This window comes from Sus scrofa, chromosome 10 (assembly GCF_054392235.1).
Source record: "Sus scrofa isolate SSC_HxYL_T2T_F1_AM1 chromosome 10, Sscrofa_HxYL_maternal_Yorkshire_Landrace_v2.0, whole genome shotgun sequence".
Taxonomy (NCBI): domain Eukaryota; kingdom Metazoa; phylum Chordata; class Mammalia; order Artiodactyla; family Suidae; genus Sus; species Sus scrofa.
In genome coordinates this window covers 90,610,950-90,631,248 of record NC_139392.1, presented here as the reverse complement: position 1 = coordinate 90,631,248, position 20,299 = coordinate 90,610,950, and the positions used below count along the sequence as shown (strand labels likewise).

The 20,299-nt window shown below is 49.9% G+C and overlaps 1 protein-coding gene across 5 annotated transcripts in view; it reads right to left on the bottom strand.

Annotated features, from left to right (window-relative positions):
• SFMBT2 (Scm like with four mbt domains 2) overlaps positions 1 to 20,299 on the bottom strand; it is a 193,387-nt gene that overhangs the window by 143,947 nt on the left and 29,141 nt on the right. For all 5 annotated transcript variants that reach the window (XM_021065007.2, XM_021065006.2, XM_084980991.1 and 2 more), the window contains exons 3-4: positions 19,008 to 19,102; positions 14,961 to 15,201 (exon numbers count right to left, since the gene is read on the bottom strand). In XM_021065007.2, coding sequence (XP_020920666.2) covers positions 14,961 to 15,201; positions 19,008 to 19,102 — 336 coding nt within the window. The remainder of the gene's footprint in view (positions 1 to 14,960; positions 15,202 to 19,007; positions 19,103 to 20,299) is intronic.

Here is a 20,299-nt window from a genome sequence, read left to right as displayed (position 1 = left end):
AGCGGTGGCCAGGGGCGGCGGAGGCAGCGCAGGGCACAGAGGATTCTGAAGGCAGGGAAACCGCTCTGTATGGCCGTGACAAGGCGGGCCCACGTCATCACGCCACTGTCCGGACCCACAGAGCTTAGGACAGCACGAGCGGCCGGCAGTGGCAACTGTGGGCTCTGGGTGACGATGAGGTGTCAGCGCAGCTGCATCAGTTCAACTGCAACCAATGCACATCTGGTGAGGATACAGATGGTGGGGCTGCATCGAATGCGGGGTCGGGGGATGTGGGAAGTCTCTGTATACCTTCCTCTTCATCTTGCTGGAACCTAAAAACTGCGTTAAAATAAGAAAGTTCGGAGTTCCCTCTGTGGCTCAGCAATAACAAACCCGACTGGTATTCGTGAGGTGGAGGGCTCGATCCCTGGCCTCGCTCAGTGGGTTAATGATCTGGCATTGCGGTGGGCTGTGTAGGTTGCAGACGCGGCTCAGATCCAGCGTTGCTGTGGCTCTGGCATAGGCTGGTGGCTACAGCTCCGATTTGACCCCTAGCCTGGGAACCTCCATATGCCGCCACAGGAGCGGCCCATGGCAGAAAGACAAAAAAATAAAAAATAAAAAAAATAAGTCAATAAAAAAGACACAAAATGATGGGTTTTTAACCAGAAGAATGAAGGACGTTGAAAAAAAATAGTATTTCTCTGTCTTCTCCCACCTTCTTTAGCGCAGCTCTGAGACGACCGTACAAACCTATTTCATAACTAACCAATCCTGCAAGGCGACAATCATTTCCCCCAGGTTGAAAATGAGAAAATTGAAGGTCACAAAGTTTAGAAAGGAGGTACCTAGTCCAAGTTCACCCATGTAATTAAGCAGTAGAATCCAGATCCTAAATACATGTTTCTGATTACACTATGTTCACAAAACCTTACTTTCTATAACCAAACAGGTGCCATCACAAACCCATAAACGACTGCAATACCAGGCAAAACTAACTGTCTGAAAAGAGCTATCACCACGCACGCCTCCCTCTGTTCCCACCTATTACAGAGGAGCCATTAGGCATTTAAAAAAGAAAAAAAAAAAAAAAGTGGGGGAGGGGAGAACGTGATGCTAAGTGGCCTGTGCACTTTACATTGTCCGACCTGCCACAGAGAGCTCGTGCATCCCGCCATCCAAGTTGTCGCTGACACTGCCCCCAAGGGAGGAAGGCCCTGCGTCAATTAGCCATTTTAAGGATGCAAGGAGTGGGCTGCCAGGAGGTGAAGTGACTTTTTTCCAAGGTTACCTTCAACGAGAAGCATGGCTGAGCCACTAGCCAGGCCAGTCCTCTCCACGGCCCCATTCAGGCCCGAAGAGCCCTTGCATCTGCACAGAAGTCAGCCACAGAGATGCTGACTTCTCTTTATTTAAATCCCAGCAGAACAGAGTCCGGGGGGATCTCTCCATTTAGCCGGCAGCAGACTGCGCCAGCAGTGTGGGGTCAGCCCTCCGTTACCAAGCAGGCCAGTCTCCGGCTCTTGTAAATTTCCACGACAGGCTGGCCACCCCTAAAGAATGCCTGGCACTGCGCTTGCAGTGGATAAACAACGAGATCCTGCTGGACAGCACTGCGAACTACACCCAGTCACTTGTGACGCAGCAGGATGGAGGATAATGTGAGAAAGAGGACGTATATATGTTTGTGTGCCTGGGTCATTTTGCTGTGCAGTAGAAAACTGACAGAACACTACAACCAGCTATAATGGAAAAAATAAAAATCATTATAAAAAATAAAAATTAAGGAGTTCCCGTTGTGGTGCAGCAGAAACGAACCCAACTAGGAACCATGAGGTTGCGGGTTCAATCCCTGGCCTTGCTCAGGGGGTTAAGGATCCAGCGTTGCGGTGAGCTGTGGTGTAGGTCGCAGACGAGGCTCGGATCCCGCATGGCTGTGGCTGTGGCGTAGGCTGGAGGCTACAGCTCCAATTTGACCCCTAGCCTGGGAACCTCCATATGCCAAGGGTGCAGCCCTGAAAAGCAATAAATAAATTAATTAATTAATTAATTAATTTTTTAAAATACCTGGCACCCAAAAAAGGGTAAATTTTAAAAACCAGAAAAGAAGCACTGTCCCAGAAAAGCTCCTATCCCGATGAGAAGACATTATCCACATTTCCAGAGATGAGAGCTTCCAGTTGCAACCTCCCTACCAAGACAAGAGTGAGGGATCAGAACACAAAAGCACTTGAAAAGATGCTCAACGTCGCTGAGGCTCCGAGGACACGAGACACACGGGATCATCACCCGGTGCCTGGCGACGCTCCGAACGAGGGCAGCTCCGTGCCAGCACCAGGGGCAAGGTCCTCCATGAACGAGGCAGCGTCACGGCCTTGAATACATGAAGGGACTGGTGGTGATGCACGGGGTCCCTAAAACGCAGAGCACAGGCCAGAGGGCCCTCTTGTCCCAGGGTCAGTGCAGCGCTGACGTCGAAGACCACTGGTCTCTGACGCCCTGACTTCTAAGTCCAGCATCTCTCAGGGCTGAGGACAGACCACCTAAGACGCATGCCCTCTACGCCAACGTCAGGAGGAAGGCACAGGAGCTCTTAACTTTTTTTTCTTTGTGGAAGTTCTCAGGGGCCAGGGATAGAACCCGTGCCACAGCAGCGACGCAAGCCACAGCAGTGACAGTGCCAGATCCTTAACCCACTGAGCCGCCAGGGCACTCCTAGCTCCTACCTTTTTAAACACATGGCAGCACCTGTATCTGGACATACATCAGCGGTATCCAGGTCACCTGCAAGGAATCCCGCAGGCAGGTCCCTCAGCAGCAGAAGCTCTGGAGTAGACACTGCCTCGGGCAGGTCCTGCCGATCTCTCAGATGAAGGAGATTCTAGCTCTGGGCGACAATCTAAGCATAAATCAGCCATTCCTTGAGAGCTGGAGTCAAACAAGGCAGATTTCCAAGGACGTGCCAAACAGAAGGACTCAAACCAGAGGCGTGACCGGGGAACGGAGCCATGGCCACGGAAGAGGTCACAGACGGGGGGAGGGGGCTGGAATGGGGAAAGTTTCCTGAAAGGCTGGATGAGCCCAGGACTGGGGACATGGCCTTGGAATGGGGACTGGCTCTGAACTGAGGACATGACCCTGGATTGGGGACATAGGCCTGGAATGGAGGCATAGACTTTAAGGACATGGCCCTGGAATGGGGACAGAGCCCTAGGAGGCGGCCCTGACCTGGGGACACAGGGCACGATGGAAGACGTAGTAAGAAACCGTGTGAGGTCACGAGGCTTGTGCAGGAGCCCAGAGCAAGAAGAGAAGGGGACGCTCACGTGTCCAACAGGCCAGCGGGAGCCAGAGGCAGGGTGGAGCGTGGACGGAGGGCTCCCGGACCAGGAGGAGACGCGAGGCCCAGGGCTGGGGAAGAGCAGTGGTCCCAGTGGACAGGCTGTGCCAGGGGGCCGAGCCTGCTCAAGGGCGGCCGGAGGCGTCTCCTGCAGGCTCCCCAGCAGGGTGGCCGCGGGGGTAAAGGGTCTGCCCAGAGCAGGGACGGGGGACGGGTGGAGCCGAGCGACCCCTCGTGAGCCACCTGAAGCCCGCTGGAGAGCCCAGGGCCGGGATCACCAGCTGGGCAGAGGGGCCCAAGGCCAAGAGCAGACGGGCTGGACAGTGGCAGTGAGGAAGGCTGAACCATGAGGCAAAGGGTCAGACCGCAGGGCAAGGGGACCCACAGATCTAACCCGCCCTCGCCTCCGCGCAGGACGGACCCCGGGCTTGATTTAAAGGACACATGCTGCTGGTTTGAGAAGCAAGAGAAAATAAATATATGTATGCCTAACCCCAAAGACGAAAACTCATAGTGCGGCTTTGCGCTTTTGGTTTTCAGGTAACACAGAAAAACCCAAATAGCATCTGATACAATTTACATAACTTTGCATAATCTCCCGAGGACCATGTGGCAGGGGGACACCAGACCCAGTCTCTTCCGCTTCTTCGCCTCCAAAAATGACAAAAGGGAAAACATTCTGGACAAGGAGGTGCCCACCCTCTTCTGAAAAATCACAAGAAGCCAATTCCCCGACTTTTCTTATTAATATGTGTCCAATAGTTGCAGTCTGAAAGTCTTACGGAAAACCCTTATCAACACACAAATATGTACCAACTCCTGCATTCAAAGCCTTGATTTCAGCATTGGAGGAGGAAAAAAAAAAATCACCCTTGGCTTCAAATCGACTCCAAGAAGCCTGTCCTGAGGATGAATTATTTACTCGCCCCAGGGAATACTTTCTCAAATGGAAAAATCAGAATCATACCAGCCAGTTCACAAGGGTGTTCTCACAAAAGGCATAAATTGAACTAGTTGGTACCTAGTAGGCATAAAATAAAAAAATATTCTGGGGACGAGAGAAACTGTTTGGAACTGGAGAGCTGTGATGCAAACAGAAAAATCCATGATTCACTTACGCCCTGGGCAGCAACTTGATAAGGGGGCCGTGGGGTATAGTAAGGTTCCAAAGATAAATACAGGAGTTCCCGCTGAGGCACGGTGAGATTGGTGGCATCTCTGCAGCATCGGGACGCAAGTTCAAACCCCAGCCCTGCACAGTATATTTAAGGACCCGGTGTTGCAGCAGCTGCAGGGTAGGTGGCAACTGCGGCTCAGATCTTCGTGTGCCAGGGGCAGCCAAAAAAGATAAATACAAACACCAAACAGAAACTCACAGGAGAAAAGACTCTTTTTTCCCTCGTAAAGAGCTGTTCACCACCACGTGCATCCAAGGCTTTGATTTAGATGAAAACCATTTTGTTCTTTTCATCTTTTTTTGTTTGTTTGTTTTTCCTTCCTTAGGTTAAAAAAAACCCGTTTCATAGGCTTATATTCATAAAACCTATTCATTTCAGAGCCCTTTGGTAAATTCTCATCCATTGCTGTGAGTTCTCAGACTGAGAACAGTTCTGAGCTGAAGGAAAGCGTAGTGGCCACTGGATCCAGCGTGACGTCAGATGGCGCCTCAGACACCTGAGGTCACAGGCTCAGAGGGGGACACTCGGGCTGTGAAGCCAGATGCCACTAGACCCGAGCAGATCAGAGCAACCGCGCAGGGGCATTGGGTCTGGAGAGCACAGAGTCACCAAGGGAGGCGTGCGGGGACGTGTACGTGTCTCCCAAGTTCTCGGGAGGTGCCGATAATGCACACAAAGTGGGGGTTTTTGTCTTTTTAGGGCTGCACACGTGGCACGTGGAAGTTCCCGGGCTAGAAGTCCAATCAGAGCTACGGCTGCCAGCCTACACCACAGCCACAGCAACGCGGGACCCGAGCCCCATCTGGGACCAACACCACAGCTCACGGCAACACTGCATGCTTAGCTTAACCCACTGAGTGAGGCCAGGGATGGAACCCGCAGCCTCATGGATCCTAGTCAGGTCGGTAACTCACTGCGCCACCAGGGGAGCTCCCTCACCCAAACTGCTCAAGGCATGACGTGTACACGATCGCCACCAAAATTATTTCAAAAATGCCGTTCAGACCAAAACATACAAACGCGCACACACACATTTGCAGGCACACATACGTGTTCACACACACATACATATGTACACTCATGCACGCACATAAACACACGTGCTCATGCACACGTATAAACACACATAAACACGTGTGTGTGCTCATGCACCTGTATAATCACGCACACATGCTCGTGCACACATTTGCGAGCCAGGCCCACTCCGGTCCACGTCACACGGGCCTTCCAAGGATTAGAGGGGACTCAAAACCTGGTGCGTTGTTTTAAAAGGGCCAGAAGGTGCCCGCGGAGAATGGGTGACTTTCTCTCCCACCTGACTATTCCTTCCTTCGCGTGCCATTACCAAAAATGGCTTTGTGGACCAGGAATACTAAGCCACTCCTGCAGCGGATGAATACTCAGCGTTTACCTCCTGCCCCGCCTCGCAGACACATCCTGCCCCTCCTTACAACTGCGTTTTCTCCCTCTTTACAGAAACCTCTCCGATACGGACTGAGGCTGTGTGCTCGCCTCGACTCCACCTGGCTGCTCAAGATTACCTCTGCGTTCAGTTTCTCGCATATATACTTAATTTCCTTACTCACACACCCATGGGAGAAAACACAAACTTTTGCCACTTGCACCAACATTGGATGGACCTGGAGGGTCTTGGGCTCAGTGAAATAAGTCAGACAGAGAAAGTCAGATGCTACATGACATCGCTTGTAGGTGGAATCTAAAAAAATACGACAAACTAGTGAATCAGACAAACAAGAAGCAGACTCACAGAGACAGAGCGAACCAGCGGGGAGAGGGAAGGGGGCGGGGCAAGGTGGGGGGCGGAGGCACAGACTGCTGGGTGTAGGACAAGTTCAAGGCTGTGTTTCTGCACGACAGGGGAAGAGAGCCAACCTTTTGTAATAGCTGTAAATGGAAAATAACCTTTAAAAATTATATAAAAATGTTTAAAAATTTTTACAAAGGAAAAAGCTAGATTTGAGTATATTTAGGAGGCCTGCTCTGTACTGTATGAAGCCTTGGTTTCCTGAGTCAACACTTATGCGTATAATAAATGCAGAAAATGTTGAGACTGTACAGCACAGGGAACTAACTGTGTCCAATCCCCTGGATAGAACATGATGGAAGATAGTATAAAAGAAAAAAAAAGGGAGCTCCCGTCGTGGCTCCGCGGAAATGAATCTGACTAGTATTTGTTAGGACACAGGTTCGATCCTTGGCCTCATTCAGCGGGTTAAGGATCTGGCCCATGGTGTAGGCCAGCAGCTGCAGCTCCAATTCAACCCCAGCCTGGAAACCTCCCTGTGCCACAGGTGCGCCCCCCCCAAAAAAGAATGTGTATATATGCATGACTGGGCCACTGTGTTGTACAGCAGAAATTGAAGGAACATTGCAAATACACTATAGTTTAAAAAGTTTTTAAAAAGAAGAAAAAAAAAATGCTGAGACAGTTGTGAAATCTTTACCCAGAAATACATGGAGACAAAGAAATCCTTCATTTCATGGTGAGTCCGTCAGTTTTTGTTTTTTGTTTTTTTTGTTGTTTTTTTTTTTTTTTGTCTTTTGAGGGCTGAACCTGCAGCATATGGAGGTTCCCAGGCTAGAAGTCAAATCGGAGCTGTAGCCACCAGCCTACAGCCACAGCCACGCCAGACCCAAGACGTATCTGCGACCTACACCACAGCTCACAGCAATGCCGGATCCTTAACCCACTGAGTGAGGCCAGGGATGGAACCCGCAACCTCATGGATCCTCGTCGGATTCGTTAACCACTGCGCCACGACGGGAGCTCCAAATGATCAGTTCTAATGGAAAAGGACCACCTCTCAAAGGCCCCTTCTGTAGTAAGATTCTCTAACAAACACAGTTACTCGGAAAAATATATACATATACACAAATGGAAATCGAATCACAATATAAGGCGGCCGATGAAAACAACGTGACGGCTTAGGTTCCATCAGTATTGCTAAAACGTCACTCAAATAATAAAACGGGAATTTTAAACACCAAGCCTCTCATGTAACGCAATCAAATGCCACTTCTCAGAGTCCACAGTGAAAGGTTACAGACTGGTAAATCCTGTCATCCGATCACTGGGGGGCCCTGCACCCCAACAGCCACGTCTCTTATTTCACGGTCCACTACAGTGGAAACAGCAATTTCCCCACAGAGTCTAGGACCAGCTGCAGAACCGGGCAGAACCCACCCGCACAACAGAACATAAGGCCATATTCACACTTTCTCCTAACGCTTCATGAATAAACATCCCTTTATTCAAATAAGTTATATATTAACTAACTCAAGTAATTTGGATTCAACTTTGAATGGCAAATAGAGTCATTCTGGCAAGACTGCCGAGTTTGCAATTCAAATTGCAGAAATTTTAATAACGGGGAAAATAAAAATTAGTGGCATGATTCCTAAGGCACCATAATTCCAATACTTTTATTGCAACAGTGGAAAGCACCCATAAATACTTCTCAATTTATGAGCCGATGCGGGGAGGGAGGGGGATATTTTTATTTGGATGAGCAGCGTCACACATCTTTACCTGTCACCTTTTCGAAGCATCCCTTCCAGGACTCTCCAGCACCTGCCAGAATGCCCGAGCTCCCCAAGCCCAGACACTAAGAGCCGATGTTGCTACTTCTCAATAAATAACGGTGAAACAGTCACTGGATTAAATGATTTCCTTACATGATCACCATAAACAATAATTATTTGGCAGCTGCCCTTTGCAAGCGCGCATGTGCGTATGAATAAATCAAGCCTTATTGATTTCCCAAGCCAAAACGTTTCACATTTTGCTCCCCTAAGAAGCACTATAATCGTCCAGTGCACTTAGTGATGCTTTCATGTACTATGTTCCGTAATACAGTTAATATGAAAGATTAGCGCCGATTAGCTCGGCAGCAGGAACCCCGCTCTTCGAACGGCTGATTGGTCATGGAACCCAGGGCCCTCCGCACATGTCTTTTTTAAGGTTGGTCTCTGCTACGAGCAGAACCTCGTCCTAAAGAGATTTTAAAGAGATTTGGCGGAGCGGCTGCCACCCTGCTTCCTTCCTGGTAACAGTAGCAGAGGAATGAGGCCCGCCCTGACTCAGAGGTTACATTCATGAAAACACGGGTCTGCAAAGGATGCTGTGCGCTTGATGAAATGTTTTCGGAAAATCTGTAGATGACTCTCAGGGCAGTGACTTCAGAAGACATAAGGCTACTTGGAGAATCCCCCAAATCACCATGATCTTGAGCCCTGCACCCCCAGAGCATCCAGGAAAAGCAGTCCCCTCCCTTCTTGCCTTCCTTGGTCCAACTATATATACATATATATTTTATTTTTTGCTGCACCCGCAGCATATGACCGGGGATGGAATCTGAGCTGCAGCTGTGACCTACACGGCAGCTGCAGTGATGCCCAGTCCTTAACCCACTGTGCCATAGTGGAAACTCCCTGGTCCAACCATATACGGAAACCGATATCCACGTACCGATCAGTCTTTCAAGGACTAATCACTCTCAGTTCCCTGGGTTCCTCTGGGGAAGCAAAATCTACATTTTTGAGGGGGAGGCAGGGCTAGGCCCACAGCATGCAAAAATTCCCGGGCCAAAGACTGAATCCACACCACAGCAGTGACCTAAGCCACAGCAGTGACAATGCTGGATCCTTTAACCACTAGGCCACCAGGGAGCTCCTGCAATTCTGTACTGAGTAAAGGGCTCCCCATGACAGGGGACAAAGGACGAAGGCACTCATTATAATTTCCCAACCTAGTTGTCCCCCAGTTCCCTGAAACTCCACCATCCCCAAAAGTCACATGGAAACCTCATTTCCAGGCTTTGCACAGACACCTGGGCTACACCCCCATGGATCCTAATCCCCAAACAAGCTCCATTCCGTGTAACAGGAAAGCCAGCCCCTCCTTCTTTCCATCCCGAGGGCCACAAACCAAGGCAGGGCAGACCAAACTAGACCAGCCTCTCTGGGGAGTGTACACTGTCACCTCCTCATTTCAACAGAGCCAAAATGGAGAGTGGACGCAGGCAGCTAAATCAATGCAGAGCCAAGGGAAGAAGCCCAATCTTCTGGCTCCCATGGCCATATCCCTGCTTTATACCAACCCCGACTCCTGGGACCAGTTAAGAAAATCCACCACCACGGAGCATCCCCAAGAAATACGTGAATAGTCACGGACTGCTTTCACCGACTGCTTTAATATTCCGGGCTGTCTTTCAAGTTTAACCACGACAAAGACCGACCAGGTACAGTGGCAGAATTTCCAATGCTACGCGCCCTCGGGGACAGAAAACCACACCAACAAGAATCCTTGTGCAAAAATAGATTCTACCGCTCCCTCTGGAACCAGCCGCCACCTCTGGCTACAAAGCAATAATTATCCTGCACTCCAGCAGTCAATAAAACCTTTGGCCCCATGAACCTGCCATTTCCTGACTTTGTTCCCCTACTAGAGATCTCCAAGCCGTATTGATCATCCACTAATTTTTTTTTTGAAGTTCTTTAAAACGAGCAATAAAGAAATTCTCCAATTAGCATAACTCGGGATTGTCTGAATACACTTCAAATCTTTCCATCACATTAATGGTTTCTCTTTTCACGAGGTCTCCCCATTTTTCATTTTCAATTTGTCATTTTAAGTGTGTCTGTGTCTTGCCTAATAGCACAGAGTCAGTAGGATACAAATTGGATGGTGTTTCTGAAACTGCGACGCCTGCCACATTTTTCATCCAAGCGAGAAAGAAGAATTGATTCATCAACTCTGCCCTCTTTTCTCAAGCAACAGCATGGATTTTTTTTTTTTTAACTCAATGAACCCATTAGCTCTTAGACTGTTAAAATTCTCTATCCTGAACCTCTCTCTAAAACGACCCACCAGAGGATCTACTATCAAGTGAATCCCTCTTGCGTCTTCTCCGGGGGGCCTTTAAAAAGTGTCAAACTTTCGGAGTAGGTCACGAGATAAACAAGAACAAAAAGCAAGACTGCAGCCAGCCAGGAGGAGGACCCGCCTCGATCTGGGAGTCCCCAGGTGTGCATCTGCCCAGAGACGGATGCTCCTGAGAGGGCGTGGGCTCATCTAGGTGGTTTTGTGTGCAGAGCTAGCAAGTGAGAAGGCACCTCATTCTCCAAAACTGATATTCTCCCGATGTTCTACCAGTGCAATTCATCTATCGAGACTGATTTATTCTGAGATAACAACTACTATGTATTAAAATAGACAACCAATAAGGATATACTGTATAGCACAGAGAAATACAGCCATTGTTCTGGAATAACTTTTTTTTTTCTTTTTAGGGCCCCACCCATGGCATATGGAGGTTCCCAGGCTAGGGCTCAAATAGGAGCTGCAGCTGCTGGCCTACACCACAGCCATAGCAATGCTAGGTCCTTAACCCACTGAGCAAGGCCAGGGATCAAACCCACATCCTCATGGATACTAGCCGGGTTCGTAACCCACTCAGCCACGATGGGAACTCCATGTCCTGCAATAACTTTAAATGGAACGTAATCTATACAAATACCGAATCACTATGTGGTACACCCATAACTAATATAATATTGTCAATCAACTATATTCAATTTTAAAATTTTTAAGGAAGTGTAACAACTATAGATTTCACAAGAAAGTGGAAAGTGAAAAAAAAAAAAACTGTTTTAAAAAATTTTTATCAGAGTATAGTTGATTTAGAGTGTTGTGTCAATTCCTGCTGTACAACACAGCGACCCAGTTGTACATACATACAGATTCTTTTTCTCATACTATCTTTCTATCATGTTCTACCCCAAGAGATGGGACATATGATCCAGGATTCCCACTCCTAGGCATACAGCCAAACAAAACTACAATTCAAAAAGATACATGCACCCCTTAAGTTCACGGCAGCATCGGCAGCATGATTCACAACAGCCAAGACACGAAAAAAACCTAAATGTCCATCAACAGATGAATGGATTGAGAGGACCTGGCGCCTATACACAGCGGAAGACTACTAAGACTGGTTTAGTTTAAGACAGATCTGAAACTACAGGGAGATGAAGTCATCTTGTGTTCTTCTCACCTCTGTGGCTATTTCAATTCCAAGCCAGATGGAGTATTACTCGGTCATTAAAAAGAAGGAAGTAGGGAATTCTGTTGTGGCTCAGTGGTTCAAAGCTGACTAAGTATCCACGAGGACATGGGTTCAATCCCTGGCCTCACACAGTGGGTTAAGGATCCTGCGTTGCTGGGGCTGTGGCTGTGGCCGGCATCTACAGCTCCGATTGGACCCCCAGCCTGGGAACTTCCGTGTGCCCCAGGTGAGGCCCTAAAAATACAAAAAGCAAAGAAAGAAAGAGAGAAAGAAATACTGTCATAAGCTGCCACATGAATGAACCTCGAGGACATTTGCTTGGTGAAATAAGCAAGTCACAGAAGGACAAATGCCGCCTGATTCTACTTTCCCGAAGCATCGAAAGCAGTCGAGCTCCGAGAAGCAGAGAGCAGAATGCAGGCTGCCAGGGCCCGAAGGATGGAAAAGGGGGGTGTTGCTCTCCCCTGCATAAAGTCTCAGGCCAGATGGAAAGGCCTCCTAAGTCACATAAAGACAAATATCCTGTGAGGTCACTGATAGGTGGAATCTAACAAAAATGACACAAAAGCACTTACGAAATGGCAACAGACTCAAAGATTTCCGAAACAAAACTTGAGGTTACCAAAGGGGAACCCCTGGGGGATGGGATAAAACGGGAGGTTGGGATTAACCAGCACACACTACTCTGTACAAAACACATCATCCACAAGGGACTTCTACTCAATACTCTGTGACAGTCGACATGGACATGGGGAGAGAATCTGAAAAAGAAGGACGGCGTGTTGCTCTTCTGTGTACAAAGTTTCAAGAAAGATGGACACACACATTGTTTGTTTGTTTGTTTGTTTTTGTCTTTTTGCTATTTCTTTGGGCCGCTCCCGCGGCATATGGAGGTTCCCAGGCTAGGGGTCCAATCGGAGCTGTAGCCACCAGCCTACACCAGAGCCACAGCAACGCGGGATCCGAGCCGCGTCTGCTGCGACCTACACCACAGCTCACGGCAACGCCGGATCGTTAACCCACTGAGCAAGGGCAGGGACCGAACCCGCAACCTCATGGTTCCTAGTCGGATTCGTTAACCACTGCGCCACGACAGGAACTCCGGACACACACATTGTAACTGATTCCCTCTGCTGTACCCCTGAAACTCACCCAGCATTGTAAGCCCACAACACTCCGATAACATTTTTTTGAAAAAAGAGGGAAAGATTTCTAGAGACATACAACCCAGTGCTCGTAGTTGACAATAATGTACTGGACACTCCAAATGTGTAAAAAATAGGGAAATGAAAAAGAGAAGCGTCCCTGAAAATGTAGTGCGGGCTGGGCTCTGGGTGTAGCGAGGTGGGCACAACCAAAAGCATGCGAGGGCATTGCCTCGCCCGGCTCGCCTTTCTGCAGGTCCAGGACCAGGACAGGCTGACACTGACCACCGTTCTTCATGGCTCACCTGCAACGTCCTCCCGCAGGGGACAAAGGAGGCGACCAACGGAACTCAGACGAGAGGACAAAGGGGCACGGAGCACGAAGACACTGCCTGCCAGGTAACCGCAGTGACTCCTGTCCCGAGGGGTGTTCCGGGCTGCTGTGCCTGCAATACTGTAACCTTCCCCACTAGTCACGGCATCAGTCAATGGCTGCGCAGCGTTCACACCTGGCACAGGTAACACAGGCTCACCCTGGGCTCACACAGGGGTGAAATCACAGCAGTGAGCTTTCTGTTCAGGAGGTGAAAGTCCTCTATTCAAAAAACCACACAAAGGAAAGGACAGGTACACCCAGACACCCATCAGTTGACAAACGGGTTTTCAAAAAATGTGGTCCGTCCATACAATGGAATAGTATTCAGCCATGAAAAGGAAGTCTTGATACTGGCTAGGACATGGGTGAGCTAAGGAAGAGAAGCCAATCGTTAACAATCCTGTATTATATGATTCCGTGTACGTGAACTGTGCCGAAAAAGCAAGTTTATACAAAAATAAAGTGGATCCGTGACTTCCGGGGCTGGGGGGGAGGGAGCGACTGGTGATGGGAGCAGGATTTCTTTACCAGTTGATGAGGATGCTCTGGAATTTGACAGCACAACCTCGTAGCAGTAAAATCACTGCACCGCACCTGCTTCAAAAGGATACATTTTATGGTATGTAAAATACATTTACATATTTTTAAGATAATGGGGGTGGGAGGCACGGGTGCAAACACGATCAGTGTTAACGGTGCACAAGGCCTTGGGAGCAAAGCCAGGATCTGACCTCGGTTCCCCCGGGAAGGGACAGATAAGCTGAGGGTGGAGGAGGCTCCAGGCAAACCAGAGATGGCACATGGAAAAAAAACAAGAAGGAAGGAGGGAGGGCTTTTCACTCTTTCTTCTGAGCCAGTCAAGGGCCGGGCAGTGGAGTCCCCTCGCACTCCCACGTGAACGCGCGTTTCTCGGACCCCTTCCTTTATGCAACTTCACAGACGTCCGGAAGCGGGGACGCACCTGTGAACCGGATGGACGCGAGGAATCTCCGCGACGGCTCTAGAACTTGACCCCTCACTTCGAAATAAAAACGGCAAGTCACACCCACCACAGGCAGGCGAAGACCCTGCACGTGCTTGAGAAGCAGCATCGCAGTTTTCAAGCACAGCGAGGACCGGGTGCTGAGACCCAGCCGAGGAGGTCAGAGGCGCCGTAAGAGGCGGCGGGGTTCAAAGTCGGCACCCTGGCCAATCGAGTGCCATCCGTCTCCATCCCGGGCAGCGCTGTGCATTTCAGGACGCGCGGCGCCACGCCCGGGCTCCCCCAACCAGCGGGACCTCCCTCCCCGCCGCCCAAACGGAAAATGCCCGCAGACGTTGCCATATCTGGCAGAGAACCACCGCTTTCCCGCAACTAAATGACCCAAGCTAGACAGGCTCCGGCGGGTTCCCAGAATAGGGCCATTTCCCCTCAGCTGTTTGGGTTTCCATGGGTTTCCCCCCAGACAGCCCCCCGCGAGCCAGGTTAAAACGGATGAGAGCCCCCATTTCTGACGCTCCACAGCACCGCTCAAAACGTCAAGTCTCTGAAGCACAAGAAAGGCAGAGGAGCCACCAGCAGAGGGAGAAGACCGCCGCCACTGGCCACTCCACCACCGGCACCCCAACACCCCTTCCCTTCCCACCTCCCCAAACCCACATGCGGATCAGGCTCAAAAGCAAAGAGGCCACGGTGGGTGCCACTGGCAGGTTCAGCACCAAAATCTGAACACGCACCCAGCACCCCCTCGCGCCGGTGCCCTGAGACTCACACGACCAGAAGAGATGGTGAAAGCGCCAGGCCCTCCCCGTCCACCGGGCCCCAAACCTCTGCAGGGTCTTCCCCACGAGCATCCCGGGGCGAGGGCTCACCGTCCGGGGGCATGAGCGTCTTGTTGTTCTGCGTGCACCACCCCACCGGGTGCAGGTCCGCGATCACCACGTCACACCAGAAGTCGGCGCGGCGGTCCTCCCCGTATCCGCAATAGCGCAGGAGCAGCAGCTGCCCGCACGTGGTGATGACCGTGGCCACCCAGTACGTGTCCGGGTTCTTCTTGTTGGCGACCTCCAGTTTCATGCCCGGCTGGAAGTTGCTCTGGATGCTGATCTCAACCTTTAGAAAACGGAAACAGGGGAATCCGTCCTTACACTAGGAAATACAGCCCGAAGACCACAACGACTAAAACCACAGACCTTAACGTTCCTGCTGCGCTAGATCAGCAGCATCTAAGAGAAGTATGACATGAGCCACTGGCCAGATGTTAGGTCTCCTAGTGGCCACTCGAAAAAAAAGAGATAAAACAGACGAAATCGATTTTAGTAAGGCATTAACCCAGAAAATCCCAAGTAGCATCAATTCAAGATGTAATCAACATAAAAAAAAATTGTAATGAGAGGGGTTCCATCGTGGCTCAGCGGTAACGAACCCGACTAGTGTGCATGAGGACATAGGTTCGATCCCTAGCCTCGCTCAGTGGGTTCAGGACCCAGCGTGCTGTGGGCTGTGGCATAGGCTGGAGGCTACAGCTCCGAATCGACCCCTAGCCTGGGAACTTTCGTATGTCAAGGATGCAGCCTTAAAATGGTAGGAAAAAACAGTACTGAGAAATTTAAATTTTTGCCTTCTAAGGAAGGCCCTGCGGTCTGGGGTGTATGCCACACTGAACAGCACATCTCCTTACAGAACAGAACTTGGGTCCCTGAGCCAGACCTGCAGCAGAGCCAATCTACGGACACCAGGTTGTGGCGGAGGAAAAGCCAGCGTACTCTGCAGGCGCCAAAGCAAGGAGAACAGGCCACTCGTGTTCAAAAGACCCAACTCTCCGAGGGCTTTCAGTGTTTAAAAGCAAGGTGATGGAGTTCTCGTTGTGGCTCAGGGGAAACAAATCTGACTAGCATCCATGAGGACGCAGGCTTGATCCCTGGCCTTGCTCAGTGGGTTAAGGATTCAGTGTTGCCGCGAGCTGTGGTGTAGGTCGCAGACGTGGCTTGGATCCGGCATTGCTTTGGCTGTGGTGCAACTCCCATTCGACCCCTAGCCTGGGAACCTCCATAAGCTGCGGGTTCGGCCCTAAAAAAAAATAAACAACGAAATAAAATAAAAACACGGGGGGGGGGGGGTCACAGGGTGTGTGATCAGCTTGAGAACGACTCTCTGACTGGCTGGCGGTGGGGTAACGGGACGATGCTTCAGGAATCGCAGTCATCCCCCTGCTGGTTCCCACCAACCTGGGGTCCAGGCACAGGTGGTCAGCGTGCAGTTAACGTCTCTCACACGGTGGGGGCTTCAGGATCTGCAAAGCGGCTCCAGGATACGGCTGGGGACCTGGTCCACGGCCCTCAGGGAGGAACTGGAGCTCCTCAGCCTGGCTTTACAGCTGAACTATTATTATTTTGTCCTGCCTGACTGCTTGCCTTTGTTTCTGCATTTCTCACTTCTCTAAGTGTGCCCTTTGGACCTTGGGGAGGGTCTTAGGAGACTGAAGCTGTTCTACAGACAAGACGTCAAGGACTTGGGGGAAGGGAGGCTGCCCCAGGAAGGGTCCCGCTCTGTTTCCATCTCAATTTGGACGGCACACTTTCCAAGGACTGGACGGCTCCATGTGGCTAGTGGCTATATGTGAACAGGGCAGCCGCAGAAAACGGATTGTTTTAAATCAAGGGTTATCATCTATTACTATTTGCTAACTTTCCCCACAGAAGAGAGCTCTGGAGGCTGGTGAGTTATAAAATTCTAACTCTAGCGTATCCGATGTCCCTGAGCAGCAGCTGCTTAGGAGAGGGTGATCTGGACCCCACGCTACTCTTCCTCGGAGGCGGGCTTCCTCGAGGACAGGCCCGGGGACAATCTGCATCCACGGGACATGATTGAAGGGCAGGCAGGAGAGTGGACTGGATGAACGAGAACAAGAGGGACTCCGTACGGAGAGAGACTGACAACTCCTTGGTGCAGAAATGGAGGAAAAAGCTGACCGCTCTCTCCTTCCTACTTCGCGCAGAGGAACCTAACCAAGCCACTCTGGCGTCGTCAAAGGCAAATGTTATCCCGGCTTCTGCAAAATCGAATCCACGCTGTGTGCCGGGTGAGCTCTGGTTTTGTCATGGTTTAATATGGAGCCCCTGGTTTCACTAAAAGGCCACCATCCCACTCATAATAAACCAATAATAATAACATTCCGAGTGTCGGTAAAAAAAAGAGAATCGGGAACTCGATCCACCCTTAACGAGGTCATGCAAATTGAATAAGGTCTTAAGGTCCTTTGCCTCCAAAAGGTTAAAATGTGGCGTTAAAATAATGAAAGTGCTGGCTAATTCCACAAAAGAGCCAGAAGGAAGACTGGGTTGAGAAATCCACCCCCTCGCCCCCCAGTTTGCTTATGATTCTCAGGCTAAATCTTTGCCTTGTTAAGTCCAGTTGGGGGGGAATGCGTCTCCGTATTAAATTTTCATTTACAGGAGTTCCCGTTGTGGCTCAGCAGTAACAAACCAGACTGGTATCCATGAGGATGCGGGTTTGAGTCTGGCCTTATTCAGTGGGTTAAGGATCCTGCATTGCTGTGGCTGTGGTGTAGGCTGGCGGCTGCAGCTCCGCTTCAATCCCTAGTCTGGGAAACCTCCACAGGCCGTGGGTGTGGCCTTAAAAAAAGAAAAAAAGAAAAAGAAAATAGAAAAATCCTCGACTAAGTACTAGCAAATCCAAGCCAGTAACATACAAAAAGATAAAATACCATGATTAAGTTGCATTTATTCCAAAATGTAAGGCTAGTTTGATATTCAAAAATCAACCACTATAATCCAGCAGAATAAGAGGAAAAAAAAAAAAAAGAGGCAATAAACCGAGGGGTCATCGCAAAAGATGAAGAAAAAAAAATTGTTTTCATTTCCAAGAAAGCATCAGCAATACCCAGGAACATCCTCCTGGAAACCTAGTCTTTTTCTTGCTCATGCTGTGTACCACCAACAACTCACATCTAAGCAAAACTCTGACCAAAACTTATAAATGTCTTTGTACTTCCCGGACTCGCCCTCTGCTTGGCCGGCTCGGTGCACTGTTCACAGAAACGGTATATTCATGAGGGTGATTCTTTGGTTTGATCCAAATGTCTCCTGAATTTTTATGCTATTTCCCGTACTTTGATCATCTGCCCACAAATGGCTAGAACACTTTCAGGAGTCCTTCCAAAATAAAAATATCAATTCGGCATTAACATGCACAGCCATTTCACCGCCTAGGAAGACACGGCACGGGACAGCTGCTTGTTTTTACTTGCATCGACCTGAAACGTCTTGGGCTCTGCCCCACAGACAGCGGGGCACACGGCCCTCTCACGGGGCTTCGTTTTTGCTTTTTAGGGCCATACCCATGGCATGTGGCAGTTCCCAGGCTAGGGGCTGAATTGGGGTGGCAGCTGCTGGCCTCCAGTACAGCCACAGCAACTGGGTATCCAAGCCACGTCTTTGACCTACACCCTAGCCACAGCCACGCCAGATCCGAGCCGCATCTGCGACCTACACCACAGCTCCCGGCAACGCCAGATCCTCAACCCACTGAGCAAGGCCAGGGATTGAACCTGCCACCTTACGCATACCAGTCGGGGTCTTAACTGGCTGCACTGCAATGGCAACTCCTAACTTGGGTTTTTGAGGCCCACAACAAGGTTGAGCCCACACGACATTTCTCACACACGGAACACCCACCCCAGGCCCAGCCTGGGTGGCACCAAGGCCCACCTCCCCCAGAGCTCCCTGTGCAAATCCAACTCACTTCAGTCTCCTCTGCATTTCTAATGAAATCTTGGTCTAAGAAAGCTGAGCTTCTCTTTTCTTTTCCTTCCCTTTCTTCCCGGAGGTTTGGCATCTTCCTGCAGAGCCCCCCCACCCCCGCCGTGGGCACAGGTCCCAAGAAGGGACGTCACCTACATGTTTGAAGGATGTGTGAGGGGCCGCGCTGGCTCCCGTCTCTTCCAGATACTCTCCCCAGTTAAAGCCGGCTTCCTCCAAGCCTGAGCCGCCTTCTGTTGGAAGACAAAAAAAAAGAAGCAGCAGCATATCAATCACAGCGTGAAGAATGGCACGGCAGTGGCCTTCCATGAAAGCCAGAAAACCCTTCATGCCAGAGAAAGAAACTCCGTGCGCAAGAAGATGCTGCGAATTCTTTGCAAAGCTTCCACTTGCTGATTTTAGAGACAGGTGACTCAAGACAAACACGGAAGCAACCTCGGTGTCCAAGGACAGATGAATGGAGAAAGACAACGTGCTTTTACACACACACACCTGCAAACACACACACACACCTGCAAACACACACACAGTGGAGTATGACTCAGCCACAAGCATGAAATAACACCATTTGCAGCAACATGGATGGACCTAAAAGATCATCATACTTAGTGAAGTCCGACAGAGAAAGACAAATAGTGCATGATAACTCTCAGATGTGGCATCTAAAAACAATGACACACTGCACTTATTTACAGAACAGAAGCAGTGTGCTCTCTTGGGACAGCGGTAAGCAGAGCTGCCTTCCAAGACAGAAGAGACTCACAGACAGATAACAAACCTACAGTTACCACAGGGGAAGGGGGCAGATGGATAAACTAGGAGTTTGGGATTAACAGATACACTTTATATAAAATAGATAAATGACAAGGACTTACTGTACAGCACAGGGAATTAGACTCGATACCTTGTAATAAACTATACTGGAAAATACCTTTTTTTTCTTTTCTTTTCTTTTTTTTTTTTTAGGGCTGCACCCGAGGCATATGGAAGTTCCCAGGCGAGGGGTCGAATCAGAGCTGCAGCCACAGGCTTACACCACAGCCACAGCAATGCAGGATCCCAGCCGCATCTATGACCTACACCACAGCCACAGCAACACAGGATCCGAGCCACCCACTGAGTGAGGCCAGGGATCGAACCCGCATCCTCATGGATACCAGCTGGGTTCTTAACCTGCTGAGCCACAATGGGAACTCCAAAAATAATTTTTGGAGAAGAATATATATACACATATGTGTAACTACATCAGCTTCCTATACACCAAAGTAATACAACATTGTCAAAAGGAAGCAGCGGGTAGGGGGGACCATCCGTGGGAGACACTCCCGTCTTTGGGGAGGTTGGAGGACCCGGCAAGGAAACCACTGGCACCGAGGAAGCACCACGATGTATATACATCACCAGCAGCTCTGCCCACTGGCCGGTAACGC